The sequence below is a fragment of the Nicotiana sylvestris genome, chromosome 6 (genome assembly GCF_000393655.2).
Source record: "Nicotiana sylvestris chromosome 6, ASM39365v2, whole genome shotgun sequence".
Lineage (NCBI taxonomy): Eukaryota > Viridiplantae > Streptophyta > Magnoliopsida > Solanales > Solanaceae > Nicotiana > Nicotiana sylvestris.
The window spans coordinates 194,044,881-194,062,398 of NC_091062.1; the positions used below are offsets into that span (position 1 = coordinate 194,044,881).

The 17,518-nt window shown below is 40.7% G+C and overlaps 1 protein-coding gene across 1 annotated transcript; it reads right to left on the bottom strand.

Annotated features, from left to right (window-relative positions):
* Positions 1 to 2,138: 2,138 nt before the first annotated feature.
* On the bottom strand, positions 2,139 to 2,621 carry LOC138871884 (uncharacterized). Its single transcript, XM_070149800.1, has one exon. The coding sequence runs from the start codon at positions 2,619 to 2,621 to the stop codon at positions 2,139 to 2,141; it is 483 nt and encodes a 160-aa protein (XP_070005901.1).
* Between the last annotated feature and the right edge of the window lie 14,897 nt (positions 2,622 to 17,518).

The window sequence follows — 17,518 nt, forward strand, 5'->3', positions numbered from 1 at the left end:
ATGAAAACATAAAGAGCCCCTCGAGCAAAACATCACTCGTGAATCGCCCCTCAGGCAAACCTTACAACTCATAATCAGCCCCTCAGGCACAACATGAATCAAGAACAGCCCCTCGGGCAAAATCGTTGATCCAGAATAGCCCATCGGCCAACACATCATATCATAAACAGCCCCTCGGGCTAACATCATATCACTCACTCAGGGTACTCGCACTCACTGGGGGTATGCAGACTCCGGAGGGGCTCCTACAGCCCAAGCGCTATCACAAGTCATCTTGTGGCATAATCAATCAGGTCCTCGGCTTCATAACAAGCCACATCATGGCATAACAAAACAGGCCCTCGACCTCACAAAATCATGAATCAGTAACCACATGCTGCGGCGTGCAGCCCGATCCCATAAATATCCTCACAAATCAGGCCCTCGGCCCACTTAGTCATCATCCTCTTAAGCCCATCGGGCTATCAGTAAAAACACGGTACTCAGGTCAAAACAATATTTTATATACATCAAAATAGTTAAGTAAAGACTGAGTTATGAAATCAATGAGTATAACACGACTGAGTATAGATTTTCAATCGAAAACAGTAAGAATAATAAGAAAAGGCCTCTCAGGGTCAAAACAACTTTAGCACAAAGCCCAAACATGGCATTCAGCCCAATTAATAGAAATTCTTTCTAAATCATATATGTATCATATAGTTTCAGTCAAATACGCAACTTAGAGTTGCTACGGGATGGACCAAGTCACAATCTCTGGCGGTGCACACCCACACGCTCGTCATCTAGCATGTGCGTAACCTCAAAATAGTGAAGCAATGTGAAATACGGGGTTTCATACCCTCAGCACAAGATTTACAATCATTACTTACCTCAAACCGATTAATCATCTACTCTGCAATTCCATTACCTCTTGAACCGGTATCCAAATGCCTCGAATCTAATCACAAATAATTGGATACAATCAATACAAGCTAAAGGGACAAATCCCATAAGAAAACACTAAGCTTAAGGTCAAAAGTCAAAAAGTCAACTAAAAAGTTAGGCCCCAGGCCCACGTCTCGAAACCCGACCAAAGTCACAAAATCTGGCAACATATTCGATTACGAGACTAACCATACTAGTTTCACATTTTTCCGACTTCGAATCGGCTTCCAAATATCAAATGTTCATTTTACGAAGTTTCTACAATTTTTCCCAAATTTTCATCCCAATTCACCAATCAAATGATAAATCCAATGATATATATGTGTATTTTAGCCAAATCTGAGTTAGAATCACTTACCCTGATGACTTTCTTGAAAAACCTTCGAAACCTCGCCAAGATCCGAGCTCTCTAGGTCAAAATATGAAATAAATCCCTAAACCTCGTATTTATAGTGCACCCCTCGAATTCTCATTTTACTGACCACCAAAAATCCACTGCCCCCGCGCTTGCCGCTCCGCGGTCCGCGGAATTCACACTACGGCTGTGAAAGTCTCCAGCTCCCATGGTCCGCGGCCAATTTCCACTGTCTTCCCCAGCCTCCACCGCTGACCGCGGAATCTTGCCGCCTCCTCAAAATCCCTCCGCCTACCGCGTAAAATTCTGCGAATCAGCACTCTGAATTTTAGAGACTCATCATCAACAACACCAGCAGCTCTTGTCAACAGTTGTATTCACCAGCTAACTATCTGAAATACACCCGAGGCCCTTGGGATTTCAACCGACAATGCCAACGCATCCCATAAAATCATTCAAACTAGGTCGAACCTTCGAATCACTCTAAACAACATCAAGCCACCAATACGCACTCGATTCAAGTCTAAGACTTCTAACTTTCACAATTCCACAAAAGACGCCGAAACCTACTAAATTCTATCCGAAGGACCTGAAATTTTTGCACACACATCACAAATAACATTACGAACCTACTCCAACTTTCGGAATTCCATTCCGAGATTGTTTACATCTAAGTCAATATCCTGTTGACTTTTCCAACTTAAGCATCTAAATAGGAGGCTAAGTGCCTCATTCCACTCCAAGACCACTCTGGATTCGAATCACCCACAAAATACAATAAAACAGTTGAAGAACACAGAAGAAAGTAAAAATGGGGAAAATAGCGTTGTAACTCATGAAACGACCGGCCGGGTCGTTACATCTTCCCCCTCTTAAACAAACGTTCGTCCTCGAACGAGTCAAGAAATGTTCTTGAAGCCTCAAATAGGTGTGGATATCTGCTCTGCATCTCCCGATCTGTTTCCCAAGTAGCTTCCTCCACGGGCTGACCTCTCCACTGCACTTTTATAGAAGCTATATCCTTTGATCTCAACTTGCGAACCTGCCGCTCCAAAATAGCCACCAGCTCCACATCATAAGTCAAATCACCGTCCAACTGAACCGTGCTGAAATCCAAGACATGAGACGAATCACCAATATACATTCGGAGCATAGAAAAATGAAATACCAGATTCGATCCTGACAAGCTAGGTGGCAGAGCAAGCTCATAAGCCACCTCCATAATCCTCCGTAGTACCTTAAAAGGCCCAATGTATCGAGGACTCAGCTTTCCCTTCTTCCTAAATATCATAACACCCTTCATGGGTGAAACCTTCAGTAGAACCATCTCCCCAACCATGTAGGACACATCACGAACCTTTCTGTTAGCATAACTCTTTTGTCTTGATTGTGTTGTACGAAGCCGCTCTTGGATCACTTTCACCTCGCCAAAGCGTCAGGCACTAAGTTTATACCCAAAAGCCTAGCCTCACTCGGCTCAAACCATCCTACTAGAGATCTATACCACCTCCCATACAAAGCCTCATATGTAGCCATCTGAATACTCGACTGATAACTGTTGTTGTAAGCAAACTCGGCTAGCGGGAGAAACTGGTCCCATAAACCACCAAAATCAATAACACATGTACGTAACATGTCCTCCAAAATCTGAATAGTTCGCTCGGACTTCTCGTCCATCTGAGGATGAAACGATGTGCTCAACCCCACCTGATTGCCTAACTCTCGCTGCACGGCCCTCCTGAACTGTGATGTAAATTGTGTGCCTCTATTAGAAATGATGGAAACTAGCACGCCATGAAGGCAAACAATCTCTCTGATATAAATCTCTGTCAGTCAGTCTGAAGAATAGGTAGTACACATTGGAATGAAGTGTACGGCCTTGCTCGGCCGATCCACAATCACCCAAATGGCATCGAGCTTCCTCAAGGTCTATGGGAGACCGACTACAAAATGCATGGTGATCTGCTCCCACTTCCACTCTGGAATCTCTATCTGTTGAAGCAAGCCACCCGGTCTTTGATGCTTATATTTCACCTGCTGACACTTGAGACACCAAGCTACAAATCCCACTTTATCTTTCTTCATTCTCCTTCACTAGTAATGCTGTCTAAAATCCTGATACATCTTTGCGGCACCCGAATGGATGGAATACCGCGAGCTGTGGGCCTCTTCCAGAATCAACTCCCGAAACCCGTCTATATTGGGCACACATATCCGGCCATGCATCCTTAATACCCTATCATCACCAATATTCAGATCTCTAGCATCATCATAAAGAACCTTGTTCCTGAGGACAAGCAAACAAGGGTCATCATATTGGCGGTCTCTGATACGATCAATCAAGGATGACCGAGAAACCGCATAAGCTAACACCCGACTGGGCTCCGAAATATCCAACCTCACCAACCGATTGGCCAAATCTTGAACATCAACCGCAAGAGGTCTCTCACCAACAGGAATGAAGGCAAGATTGCACATACTCACTACCTTCCTACTCAAGGCCTCGGCACCACATTGGCCTTCCCCGGATGATACAGAATAGTAATATCATAGTCCTTAAGCAGTTCCAACCATCTCCCATGCCTCAAATTGAGATCCTTCTATTTAAACAAGTGTTGGAGGCTACGATGATCAGTAAACACCTCACAAGTCACACCATAGAGATAGTGCCTCCAAATCTTCAATGCATGAACAATGGCAGCCAACTCCAAATCATGAATAGGGTATCTTCTTAGAGGGTTTTAACCGATGAGAAGCATAAGCAATCACTTTACCCTCTTGCATCAAAACACATCCAATACCAATCCAAGAAGCATTACAATATACCGAATATGAACCTGAAGTTGATGGCAGAACTAACACTAGAGTTGTGGTCAAAGCAGTCTTAAGCTTCTGGAAGCTCGCCTCACACTTGTCCAACCACCTAAAAGGAGTACCTTTTTAGGTCAATTTGGTCAAGGGCAATGCAATAGAAGAGAAACCCTACACGAACCGACGGTAATATCCCGAAAAACCTAGAAAGCTACGAATCTCTATGGATGGGGACGGTCTGGGCCAACTCTAGACCGCCACTATCTTCTTCGAATGAACCTGAATACCCTCACTGGACACCACGTGCCCTAAGAATGCTACTGAACTAAGCCAGAACTCACACTTGAAGAACTTAGCATAAAGTTTCTCATCTCTCAACCGCTACAATACAATCCGCAAATGTTGGGCATGCTCCTCCTGGCTACAAGAGTACACCAGGATATCATCAATGAATACAATAACAAACGAGTCGAGATAAGGCTGGAACACACTGTTCATCATATGCCTAAACGCTGCTAGGGCATTGGTCAGCCCAAAGACATAACAAGGAACTCATAATGACCATATCGGGTCCTAAAAGCTATTTTAAGAATGTCTGAGTTCCTAATCTTCAACTGGTGATACCCTGACCTGAGATAAATCTTGGAGAACACCATCGCTCCCTGAAGCTGGTCAAATAAATCATCAATACGCAGCAAAGGATACTTGTTTTTATTTGTGACTTTGTTCAACTGCCGGTAATCAATGCACATCCTCATAGTGCCATCTTTCTTCTTCACAAACAAAACAGGTGCACCCCAAGGTGACACACTAGGCCGGATAAAGCCTTTCTCAAGGAGTTCCTGAAGCTGCTCCTTTAACTCTTTCAACTTAGTCGGTGCCATACGGTATAGAGGAATAGAAATGGGCTAAGTGCCCGGCACCAAATCAATACCGAAGTCAATATCCCTATCTGGTGGCATACCCGGCAGGTCTGTAGGGAACACATCTGGAAAATCATGCATCACTGGGACAGAATCAATAGTAGGAGTCTCTACACTGACATCCCTCATAAAGGCCAAATAAGAAAGGCAACCCTTCCCAACCATCCACTGGGCCTTTAAGTATGAAATCACTCTACTAGGCACATAGCCTAAAGAACCTCGCCACTCAATCTGTGGCAACCCTGGCATCGCCAGCGTCACAGTCTTTACGTGACAATCTAAAATAGCATGACATGGAGACAACCAGTCTATACCCAATATCACATCGATGTCGACCATACTAAGCAACAAAAGATCCAATCGGGTCTCCAGATCCCCAACAGTCACCACACACGACTGGTATACGTGGTCCACAAAAATAGTATTGTCCACAAGCGTAGATACATGAACAGATAAAACTAAAGACTCATGGGGCGTATCCAAAAAATGAGTAAAATACGAGGAAATATATGAATACGTGGAACCAAGGTCAAATAATATGGAGGCATCTCTGTGATAAACTGAAATCATACTTGTAATCACAACATCTGAAGCAATAGCATCGGGTCTGGCTGGAAGTGCATAGAAACAGGCCTGACCACCACCTGATCGACCTCTCCCTCTAGGGCGACCCCTAGCTGACTGACCTCCACCCCTAGCTGACTGGGCAGGTGATGAAGTAACTGGTGCTAAAGTTGATGGCTGACTCCTCTATTGAGGTGGACCTCCCAGACAACGAAGACACTGCCTCCAAATACACCCAAACTACCCACACTCAAAACAACCCCCTGATGCCGGCGATTGTGACTGAAGGGAAACCTTAGCACCGGGAAAACTGGCAGAAGGATCTGGCATGGAGGAGCCCTAAACTGATGGGGCACGGGATGAACTCTAGGATGGGAGGGTACTAAGTGATGAATGGCCTTAATGAGAACTGTGAGAACCATGACCTGATGATGCCACATGGTGAACTGGGCGAGCTAACTGAGCATGCCTAAATGGACGGCCTCTGCCGTGCTGAAACTGACTCTCATGAGGAGCACCCCAAAAACTACCGGATCCATGAGGCTTTTTGGCCTCCCTTTATACTCGCTCCTGATGGCGGATCGACTCTATGTATCGAGAAATATGAACAACCTCCTCAAAAAAAGCACCAGATACCCCCTCTCTGGTTATAAGAATCTGCAACTGATAAGTGAGGCCATCAACGAACCTCCTAATCCTTTCCCGGTCTATAGGAACCAACAAAATAGCATGACGAGCTAACTCAGAAAATCTCATCTCATACTGCATCACAGTCATATCATTCTGACGCAACTGCTCAAACTGCCTATGCAGCTCCTCTCTGCGGGACTGCAGTATATACTTCTCTAGAAAGAGAACAGAGAACTCCTCCCAAGTAAGGGGCTCTGCACCAACAGGACTATGCCTCTCATACGCCTCCCACCAAGTGAAGGCATCTCCAGAGAACTAAAATGTAGTGAATGAGACCCCACTAGTCTCTAGAATACTCGTTGTACAAAGAATCCTCTTACACTGGTCCAAGAAACCCTAGGCATCCTCGCCCTCTCTACCACTGAAAGTCGGAGGTTGAAGTCTACCAAATCTCTCCAATTGACGTTGTTCATCATCAGGCATGACTGGAACTATATAGTCTTGAGCAGGTGCAACCAATTGGGCTAGTGGTTCCCCTGGTGTCTGAAGTCCTTGAACAACCTGCTCGAGTATGCAGACGGCAGGAGTCTGAATGCCTCCCCTAGCCTGGGAAGTAGCTGTTGTAGTAGAGACAGCGACTGCCTGACCAAGACTGTTGCACACGGTCAGAATCTGAGATAAGTTCTCTTGAAGACCTGGAATAACCATAGGAACAGCTGGTGCTTGAGCTAGTCCCGCTAAGGAATCTACACCCGGAACCTCACCCTAAACTGGGAAAGCTTGTAGATCTGATGTTGTTGCCCTAGCAGTGGTGCGAGCTGAACCTCTACCTCTGTCACGTCCTCTACCGCGACCTCGGCCCCTCGTGGCCCCAACTGGTGGTATTGGCGGCTGTCCATCCTGGCCTCGTAGTACGTGTCCTCACCATCTGTGAGTCAATAGAGTGACAGAAGTTTAGTTACTAGAATCAACAGATTCACACGATAAGAATTCAAGAATGTAAAGTTTTCCTAAAAGTTCTGCAGCCTCTCGAAGATAAGTTCTGACGTCTCCGTACCGATCCGCAATACTCGACTAAACCCGCTCATGACTGGTAAGACCTATATAACCTAGGCTCTGATACTAACTTGTCATGACCCCAAAACTAGCCCTGTTGTGATGGCGCCGATCATAGAACTAGGCCAGCCGACACATTCCCAAACTAATATGACATTTAATTAAAACTTAGATAATAGCCTTTTTCACACTGAATTATTCATAAAGAGATAAGTTCAAAAAACGAAAATGCAGAAATAAAAGCCAGACCTCGGTGTCACTAAGTCATGAGAAATCACTACAATAGTTCTAAATTATAACAAAACTTAAATAGTCAGGAAATCTACTACAAATATCTAGAGGGAGATAGGAGGGAGAAGGACAAGGCTGCGATCGCCATGCAGCTATCTTTCCAACTCTGAAATATCCGCGGCGGATGAAGATCAACGCACGTTAGCACGTCCAACAACCCCTGGATCTGCACACAAGGTGCAGGGAGTAATGTGAGTACGCCAACTCAGTAAGTAATAAAAGTAAATAAAGACTGAGCAGTAGGAAACACTTAAATCCACATCATGAAAACTCAGTAAGTACAACATGCCTTTAAATCAGTATATGAGTCAAATCATCTCGTTTAAAATCCCATTTTAGTAAAACCTTTTAAAACATCTTTCAATAGTTTTCAAACAAGTAATGTAACAGTGAGTAAAGATGATGAAAACATAAACTGCCCCTCGAGCAAAACATCACTCGTGAATCGCCCCTTGGGAAAACATGAATCATAAATTGCCCATCGGGAAAACCTCACAGTCACTCAGAATCAGCCCATCGGGCACAACATGAATCAAGAACGGCCCCTCAGACAAAAACGTGGATCAAGAACAGCCCCTCGGGAAACACGTCATATCATAAACAGCCCCCGGGCTAACATCATATCACTCACTCAGGGTACCTATGCTCACTGGGAGTGTGCAGAATCTAGAGGGGCTCCTATAGCCCAAGCGCTATCATAAGCCATCTCATGGTATAATTAAGCAGGCCCTTGGCCTCATAACAAGCTATCTCGTGGAATAATAAATCAGGCTCTCGGCTTCACAAAATCATGAATTAGTAACCACATGCTGCAGCGTGAAGCCCGATCCTATAAATATCCTCACAACTCAGGCCCTCGCCCTCACTCAGTCATTAGCCTCCCAAGCCCCTCGAGCTATTAGTAAAAATAGGGTACTCAGCCCAAAATAGTATTTTTATATGCATCAAACAGTTTAGTAAAGACTGAATTATGAAATCAATGACTACAACCCGACTGAGTATAGATTTTCAATCGTAAACAATGAGAATAGTTGGAAAAGGCCCCTCAGGGTCCAAACAACTTTGGCACAAGACCCAAACATGGCATTCAGCCCAATTTATAGAAATTATATCTAAATAACATATGTATCATACTGTTTCAGTGAAATACGCAACTTAGTAGTTGCTACGGGATGGACCAAGTCACAATCCCTAATGGTGCACGCTCACACGCTCGTCATCTAGCATATGCATCACCACAAAATAGAGAAACTATGTGAAATTCGGAGTTTCATATCCTCAGAACAAGATTTAGAATCATTATTTACCTCAAACCGATTAATCCTCTACTCCACAATGCCCTTGCCTCTTGAACCGGTTTTCAAATACCTCAAATCTAGCCACAAACAATTCGATACGATAAATACAAGCTAAAGGGACCAATCCCATAAGAAAATACTAAGCTTAAGGTCAAAAGTCAAAAAGTCAACTCAAAAGTTGGCCCCCTGGCCCATGTCTCGAAACCAGACCAAAGTTACAAGATCCGATAACCCATTCGATTACGAGACTAACCATACTAGTTTCACTCAATTCTGACTTCAAATCGGCTTCCAAATCTCAAAAGTTCATTTTATGAAGTTTCTACAATTTTTCCCAAATTTTCATCCCAATTCACTAATCATATGATAAATCCAATAATATATTCGTGTATTTTAGTCAAATCCGAGTTAGAATCACTTACCCCGATAAATATTTTGAAAAACCTTCGAAAATAGCCAAGATCCGAGCTCTCTAGGTCAAAATATGAAATAAAACCCTAAACCTCATATTTATAGTGCACCCCATGGATTCTCATTTCGCTGACCGTCAAAAATCCACCGCCGTCGTGCTCGCCGCTCTGCGGTCCGTAGAATTCCCACCACGGCCGCGAAAGTCTCCAGCTCTTGCGGTTCGCGGCCAATTTCCACTGTCCGCGCCAGCCTCCACCGCTGACCGCCGAATCTCGCCGCCTCCGCGAATCCCTCCGCTGACTACGTAAAATTCCGCTAACCGCGGAACCAACAGCTATACTCACCCACTAACCATCCGAAACACACCCGAGGCCCTCAGGACCTTAACCGACCATGTCAACGCATCCCATAACATCATTCAAGCTAGGTCCAACCTTCGAATCACTCTAAACAACATCAAACCACCAAAACGCACTCGGATTCAAGCCTAAGAACTTCTAACTTTTCAAATTTTACAAACGACGCCGAAACCTACCAAATTCCATTTGAAGGACCTGAAATTTTTGCACACACATCACAAATAACACTACGAACCTACTCTAACTTCCAAAATTCCTTTCCGAGACCGTTTACACCTAAGTCAACATCCGGTTGACTTTTCCAACTTAAGCTTCTAAATAGGAGGCTAAGTGTCTCATTCCACTCCAAGACCACTCCAGACCCGAATCACCCAACACGATAAAATGAAACACAACTGAAGAACACAGAAGAAAGCAAAAACAGGAAAAACATGGTTGTAACTCATGAAACGACTAGCCGAGTCGTTACTGCTAGTAAACTATATTTGTAAACTAATTCTTGAAAAACAAAGCAGAATAATATATAAACAAAAAACGTAAAGAGATAGAAATCAATTCGAGCCCACTGAATTCACAGTGTTTCCTTAAGGAATTTAATCCCCTCTTAGTACCCAAGGTTATGGATTATTTCCTCCCAGGATAGAACGAATTACACACTGCTGTAGTGGTACTTCAAACCCCAATGTTTCAGCGAATATAAAGTTCGGTAGCAAATCACCCTTACAGTTGCTTTGTTTGATGTTAAAAATATGCAGAAGAAGGAGGAGAAACTCAGAAAATCGTATGAAAATTTTGAGCAGAATAGTCTTTTATTTATAGCCAAAGTTGGGCTGGAATCTGAAGAGGTGTGGTTGTTTATGCAAAACGGCCACAACATAAATGTCATAACATAAATGGCTATTTACTCAACAATAAAGAGGGAAAATAAAGTGGGAAAATTGAAGATGGTAGTTTAATTTTTAGTTACACAATGGATTTAATATTAATATTTATTTTAATATTAATATTCTGTTATTAAAACAAATATTTAATAATATTTATATTAATATTTTACTATTAACAAATAAATTTGGTCCAAAAAATTAATCAATCAATCATTTGACCAAATCCGAAGCCGAGCCGAGCGACGACGACGGCGCGAGGCTTGCCTTCTTCTCAACTCTTTAATAGCTAGAAGAAGAGTAATTGCTTATATACCCATAAAAAATCTCTTACTCTTCCAATATGGGACAATATCTCTTTGCCAAGGGGAGAAACTTAAAATTTCACTTAAAATTTTTATTTTCCTCCATTTCTCATTCACCCTCCTTTAAGCCTCACTAATGCTTAAAAACCAAACAGTTACAAAAATCAAGAAAATTATCAGATGGTTTTAGAGTAATGTTTGTTATAACATTAGCTGTGGGGACTTATACTGTGATTACTAGCATGGAATCTGCTATGAATAAATTATTGCCAAGATTGTATGTTCTTTGGGAGTATGGTTCACGTTTCATTTGGAAGAAAGTTAATGAGCTCACGGTAAGATATTCTCTCTCATATTCTATCTTTATGTTCCATTTTTAATGTTTAGTCAGAAAAGGAAATCCCTCATTTTTGGTTGAAAGGTTGGACAAGTCACTGAAGGAGTTTGTGTTGCTCTTTTGGGAAGTGCCTAATTTGATGGAAAAGAGTTTGAAACAATAGTTATTTACAATTAGTTGTGGCAAAATAGTTAAAAGAAAACAGTTAACCGTCCATATTATCCACTAATAAATAGGTTGGATAATGGACTTTTTAAAAACGGGTCAAATGTGGATAAGAACTATATTATTCATTTAGGAAATGAATAACTAATGATTTTAACTTTTACATTTGTAAAACCTCAAATTGGGGGTTACTCAAGTTAGGACGGGCTCCAATGTTATGGAAGGTAAGGCTTGTGCCTTAGGCCCCAAAAATTAGGGGGCCCCATTTTTTAACAATAATAGGTTTATAGGTATTTAAAAAATAATATTTAGTACTTTTAATATAAAAGTAGCATTTTTAATATAAAAAGAAAGAAAATCTTTTAGATATTTAAATAAGGTAATAACTTAACTTACTTAAAAATGGGTAGATTAATAGTTTTTCTAATATTTTAATTTTTCACTTTTTACTCCTTCATTGGATAACATGTAAAACATTTACCCTCTTCCTTAATTTGTTCAAATCAATCTTTCTCATTTCCAATCTCTTCATATTTCATAAACCCGACATATTTTCTGTCTTTCTCTTTGATATTCTTACTTACTTTCTTTCTCCAAGATTTCATTAGTTACAGCGTTCAACAATACTTTTCAGCTCCCAATAGTTTTAACCCATATTACTCTACTAGTCCTTGGGCATGCGCGTTGCTCGTCTATCCCATATAACTAGTAAAAAGTATATCGTATGGTACATGGATGGTAAAACGCTTTGAATTATGATTGTATTTATACAAAAAAGATTGCGCTTAGAAATCATTTCTAATAACAATCTAAATATTTAAGCTAAGTGTCACGCCCCGAACCTAGGGAGAGAGGGGGGCACCCGGTGTCTCACCTATCCTTGCGAACCAACTTGCGACTAAGGGACTCGGAACATGTAATGTCAAAAATTCTATAGCCATGGGCGACACTGCAAGACAATTGCGAAGGCTGACTAAATATCAATATAATGCTGGGCCGACAAGGCCGTCATAACTACTACAGCTGACAAACCAATAAAATATATATGCAAGGCCTACAAGTCCAACATACTGCACTAACTGACAGGATATGTCTACAAGCCTCTACTGATGGGTATACTGTGATCGGAACAGGGCCCCGACCTATATATATATATATATATAATATGTACATAAACTCTAGACCCGGCAACTCCGAAGGGCATGGAGCTTACCGATCAAGCTAAACTCGGGCAACACCTAATGAGGAGGTCTACCCGTCTGTCTGTCTGAACCTGCACGCATGAAATGCAGCGCCCCCAGAAAAGGGACATCAGTACGGAATAATGTACTGAGTATATAAGGCAATATACTGAAAGCTGAAACTGAACTGATAATATAATAACTGAAAGCAATTGGGAGTCAAAGATAATCTGAAGATATGCTTGTTGAGTTTTTGTTTAAGATGAAATAGTCTTAAAATTAGAGTGAATGGGAAATAGGATTTGGATTCGGATTTGGTCAAATGATCGATCGATTGATTAATTTTTTGGACCAAATTTATTTGTTAATAGTGAATATTAACGTGATATAATCCGTGTTTGTAACGGATGTTTTCCAATCCGTGTATTGTGTTGCAACACTAAGCAATAAGCAGCCTAGTGCACCTCCCACAATGGTGCAAGTGCTCCTCCCACCAAGCAAGTGTATATACCACCATGTAAGTGCTTTCTCCATGATCTAGTGCTTGTTGCACCATGGAAGGGGCGGATTTCTCTCAAATAACTGCTATAAATAGAGCATAAGTTGGAGAGAAAGAAGAACACATCGGAAAAAATACTTGAAACACTCTGTATACACTTAATATACACTCTGTATACACTGGATATACACTCTGCATATACTGGATATACACTCTGTATACACTGCGTATACACTAGAAAAATGAATTGCAATCTGATATTCTCTTCAGTAAGAATTCAACATTGGCTATACTTTGCATTCCTTCCTCTCAGATAAGTTGGAGAGAAAGAAGAACACATCGGAAAAAACACTTGAAACACTCTGTATACTTAATATACACTCTGTATACACTGGATATACACTCTACATATACTGGATATACACTCTGTATACACTGCGTATACACTGGAAAAACGAATTGCAATATGATATTCTCTTCAGTAAGAATTCAACATTGGCTATACTTTGCATTTCTTCCTCTCAGAATTTCCATTCGACTTCTGAGTTGTCCTCCTTATTCTGCATTGTTTTTAACTACAAACAAAGCATCCGTAAGTGTGATTTGTTGCCGAACTTTGTGTTCGCTGAAACACTGGGGTTTGAAGTACCGCTACACCAGTGTGTAATTCGTTCTATCCTGGGAGGAAATAATCTATAACCTTGGGTACTAGGAGGGGATTAAATTCCTTAAGGAAACACTGTGAATTCAGTGGGCTCGAATTAATTTCTGTTTTTTATTTATATTTACGTTTATAAGCTAACGTTCTAATTTCCAGAATCATTATTTACAAGTACAGAGGAACAACAATCTTAAGGAATTTAATAATTTAATAATTTAATTTCTGTATTTGTATTATTCTGGAAACTATAACCTTTGTGGTTTTTTGTGTACTCCCGTTCGGAGAGTAAAGCCTTCGTGGCGGTTTGTTGGAGATTAAAATCTACGTGATTTTTACTCCAGTTTTAAAACCTTCGTGGCATTTTGTTGGAGATTAAAATCTACGTGATTTTTCACTCCAGTTTTAAACGTTTATTAAACGTTTGATTGTGTCATTTTTACAGTAAAAATGGCGAATGACGGAAATCAAGCTGTTCCGATGATGACTGCCAACGCATCGACAAGTCGAACTCCGGCGTTGGCACCGGCAGAGAAACCCGGAAAATTTTCCGGGATGGATTTCAAGCGCTGGCAGCAAAAGATGTTCTTCTACTTGACTACGTTATGTCTACAGAAGTTCATCAAGGAAGATGTTCCTGATCTTCCAGATGAAACTCCAGAGAATGATAGCTTTCTCGTGATTGAGGCGTGGAAGCATTCTGACTTCTTGTGCAGGAATTATATTCTTAGCGGACTGGAGGATAATCTGTATAATGTATACAGTGGCGTGGAGACGTCAAAAGAATTGTGGAATGCACTTGAAAAGAAGTACAAAACTGAAGATGCCGGGATGAAGAAACTCGTCGCCGCAAAACTTTTGGACTACAAAATGGTAGATAGCAAGTCTGTTAATACCCAAGTCCACGAATTGCAAGTGATTATTCATGATCTACTTGCTGAAGGTATGTTTCAAATAAATACTCATATTGAAAGTAAATTTTTTAGTAATTTTACTAACGGAATTTTCATTGAAGGTCTTGTCATCAATGAAGCATTCCAAGTAGCAGCAATAATTGAGAAGTTGCCTCCATTATGGAAGGACTTCAAAAATTATTTGAAACACAAACGAAAGGAGATGTCCCTTGAAGATCTCATTGTTCGATTGAGAATCGAAGAGGACAACAAAGCTGCTGAGAGAAGAGGCCGTGGAAATTCAACAATAATGGGAGCAAATATTGTTGAAGATAACAAAAAGAGAAAGAAGGCTTCTGGTCCGAAATACAACCCAAGCAAGAAGCGGTTCAGTGGAAACTGCTACAACTGTGGGAAAACCGGACACAAATCTACGGAGTGTCGTGCTCGGAAGAAAGACAAGCAAAGGGGTCAAGCAAACATGGTAGAAAAGCATGATGATGTTGATGACTTGTGCGCCATGCTTTCTGAATGCAACCTGGTAGGAAACCCAAAGGAGTGGTGGATTGATTCTGGAGCCACTCGCCATGTTTGTGCTGTGAGGGAAGCATTTTCTACATATGCTTCTGCTGGACCCGAAGAGACGCTCTCTATGGGAAATGCTGCTACAGCAAAAATTGAAGGATACGGTAAGATATTTCTCAAGATGACTTCTGGCAAGGTCATGACTTTGAACAACGTCCTTCATGTTCCCGAGATTAGGAAGAACTTAGTCTCTACTGGACTTCTTGTAAAGCACGGTTTCAAGTGCGTTTTTGTATCTGACAAGGTAGTGATTAGTAAGAATGAAATGTTTGTAGGAAAAGGTTACCTTACTGAGGGCCTTTTCAAGCTGAATGTAATAGTTGTTGAAACTAATAATAAAACTTCAGCTTCTTCTTACTTACTTGAGTCAAATGATTTATGGCATGTACGTTTAGGTCATGTCAATTATAAAACCTTGCGAAAAATGATAAACTTGGAAGTATTGCCTAAGTTTGAATGCGAAAAATCAAAATGTCAAATATGTGTGGAATCTAAGTATGTTAAACATCCTTATAAGTCGGTTGAAAGGAATTCAAATCCTTTAGACTTAATTCACACAGATATTTGTGACATGAAGTCAATACCATCTCGCGGTGGAAAGAAGTATTTCATAACTTTTATTGACGATAGTACTCGATATTGCTATGTTTACTTACTTAATAGTAAAGATGAAGCAATAGACGCATTCAAGCAATACAAAAATGAAGTTGAAACGCAACTTAACAAGAAAATCAAAATGATAAGAAGTGATAGGGGTGGTGAATATGAATCTCCTTTTGAACAAATATGTTTAGAATATGGAATTATTCATCAAACAACAGCCCCTTACACTCCCCAATCCAATGGGATTGCGGAAAGAAAGAATCGTTCATTAAAGGAGATGATGAACGCATTGTTGATAAGTTCTGGTTTGCCACAGAACTTGTGGGGGGAAGCCATTCTTACGGCCAGCCGAATACTAAATCGAGTACCCCATAGTAAAACACAATCCATTCCATATGAAAAATGGAAAAGAAGGAAGCCCAACTTGAATTATTTTAAAGTGTGGGGGTGTTTGGCAAAGGTGCAAGTTCCTAAACCCAAAAGGGTAAAAATAGGACCGAAAACAGTTGATTGTGTTTTCATAGGATATGCAACTAATAGTAAAGCATATCGATTTCTGGTTCATAAATCAGAAAATCCCGACATTCATAATAATACGGTTATAGAATCAGATAATGCTGAGTTCTTTGAAAATATATATCCGTATAAAAAGGAATGCGAGTCGATTGGTGAAGGATCTAAACGACCTCGGGAAGAAACAAAAGAAAGTACATTTAATCAGGGGGATCCAAGACGTAGTAAACGTCAAAGAACGTCTACTTCGTTTGGACCAGATTTTGTGACTTTCTTATTGGAAAATGAGCCTCGAACATTTAAAGAAGCTATGTCTTCTTCGGAATCATTGTTCTGGAAAGAGGCAGTCAATAGTGAAATAGAATCCATATTGAACAACCATACATGGGAATTGGTTGATCTTCCTCCTGGAAATAAACCTTTGGGTTCTAAATGGATTTTTAAGAGAAAAATGAAAGATGATGGCACTATTGATAAATTTAAGGCAAGACTTGTTGTCAAAGGGTATAGACAACGAGAAGGTCTTGACTACTTTGATACATACTCCCCAGTTACAAGGATTACGTCCATACGGATGTTAGTAGCATTAGCTGCAGTGTATGGTCTTGAAATTCATCAAATGGATGTTAAAACGGCCTTCTTAAATGGAGAGTTGGAGGAAGAAATTTACATGGAACAACCTGAAGGGTTTGTGGTTCCAGGTAAAGAAAATAAGGTATGTAGACTTGTTAAGTCCCTTTACGGACTAAAACAAGCACCCAAACAATGGCATGCGAAATTTGACCAAACAATGTTGTCAAATGGTTTTAAGATAAATGAATGTGATAAATGTGTGTACATTAAAAATGTTCCAAATCACATAGTCATTGTTTGCCTATATGTGGATGATATGCTGATAATGAGTAATAACATTGCCAACATAAATGCTACTAAGCGTATGCTAACTAGCAAGTTTGATATGAAGGACTTGGGAATTGCGGATTTAATTCTGGGGATTAAGATCCAAAAGACTCCTCAAGGTCTGGCATTGTCACAATCTCATTATATTAAGACAGTACTGTAAGCACGTGATTTTTGCCCTATATGAGAATTACTCCCAAAAAATTCAAAATAAAATGATTTTCCTTGGGGTGCAATTTTGAGAATTTTTGTGACATTTTTGATAATTATTTGTATTTCTGTCTGTGCGTGTTTATTAGTTAAATTAATAAAAAATTACAAAAATATGTCTCATTTGCATTTAGTATTTATTTAAGTTTGTTTTACAAAATCA

What these genes read in the sequence shown, in the direction of transcription:
- LOC138871884 (XM_070149800.1), bottom strand. Translation starts at nt 2,621, where the DNA reads ATGGTTGGGGAGATGGTTCTACTGAAGGTTTCACCCATGAAGGGTGTT.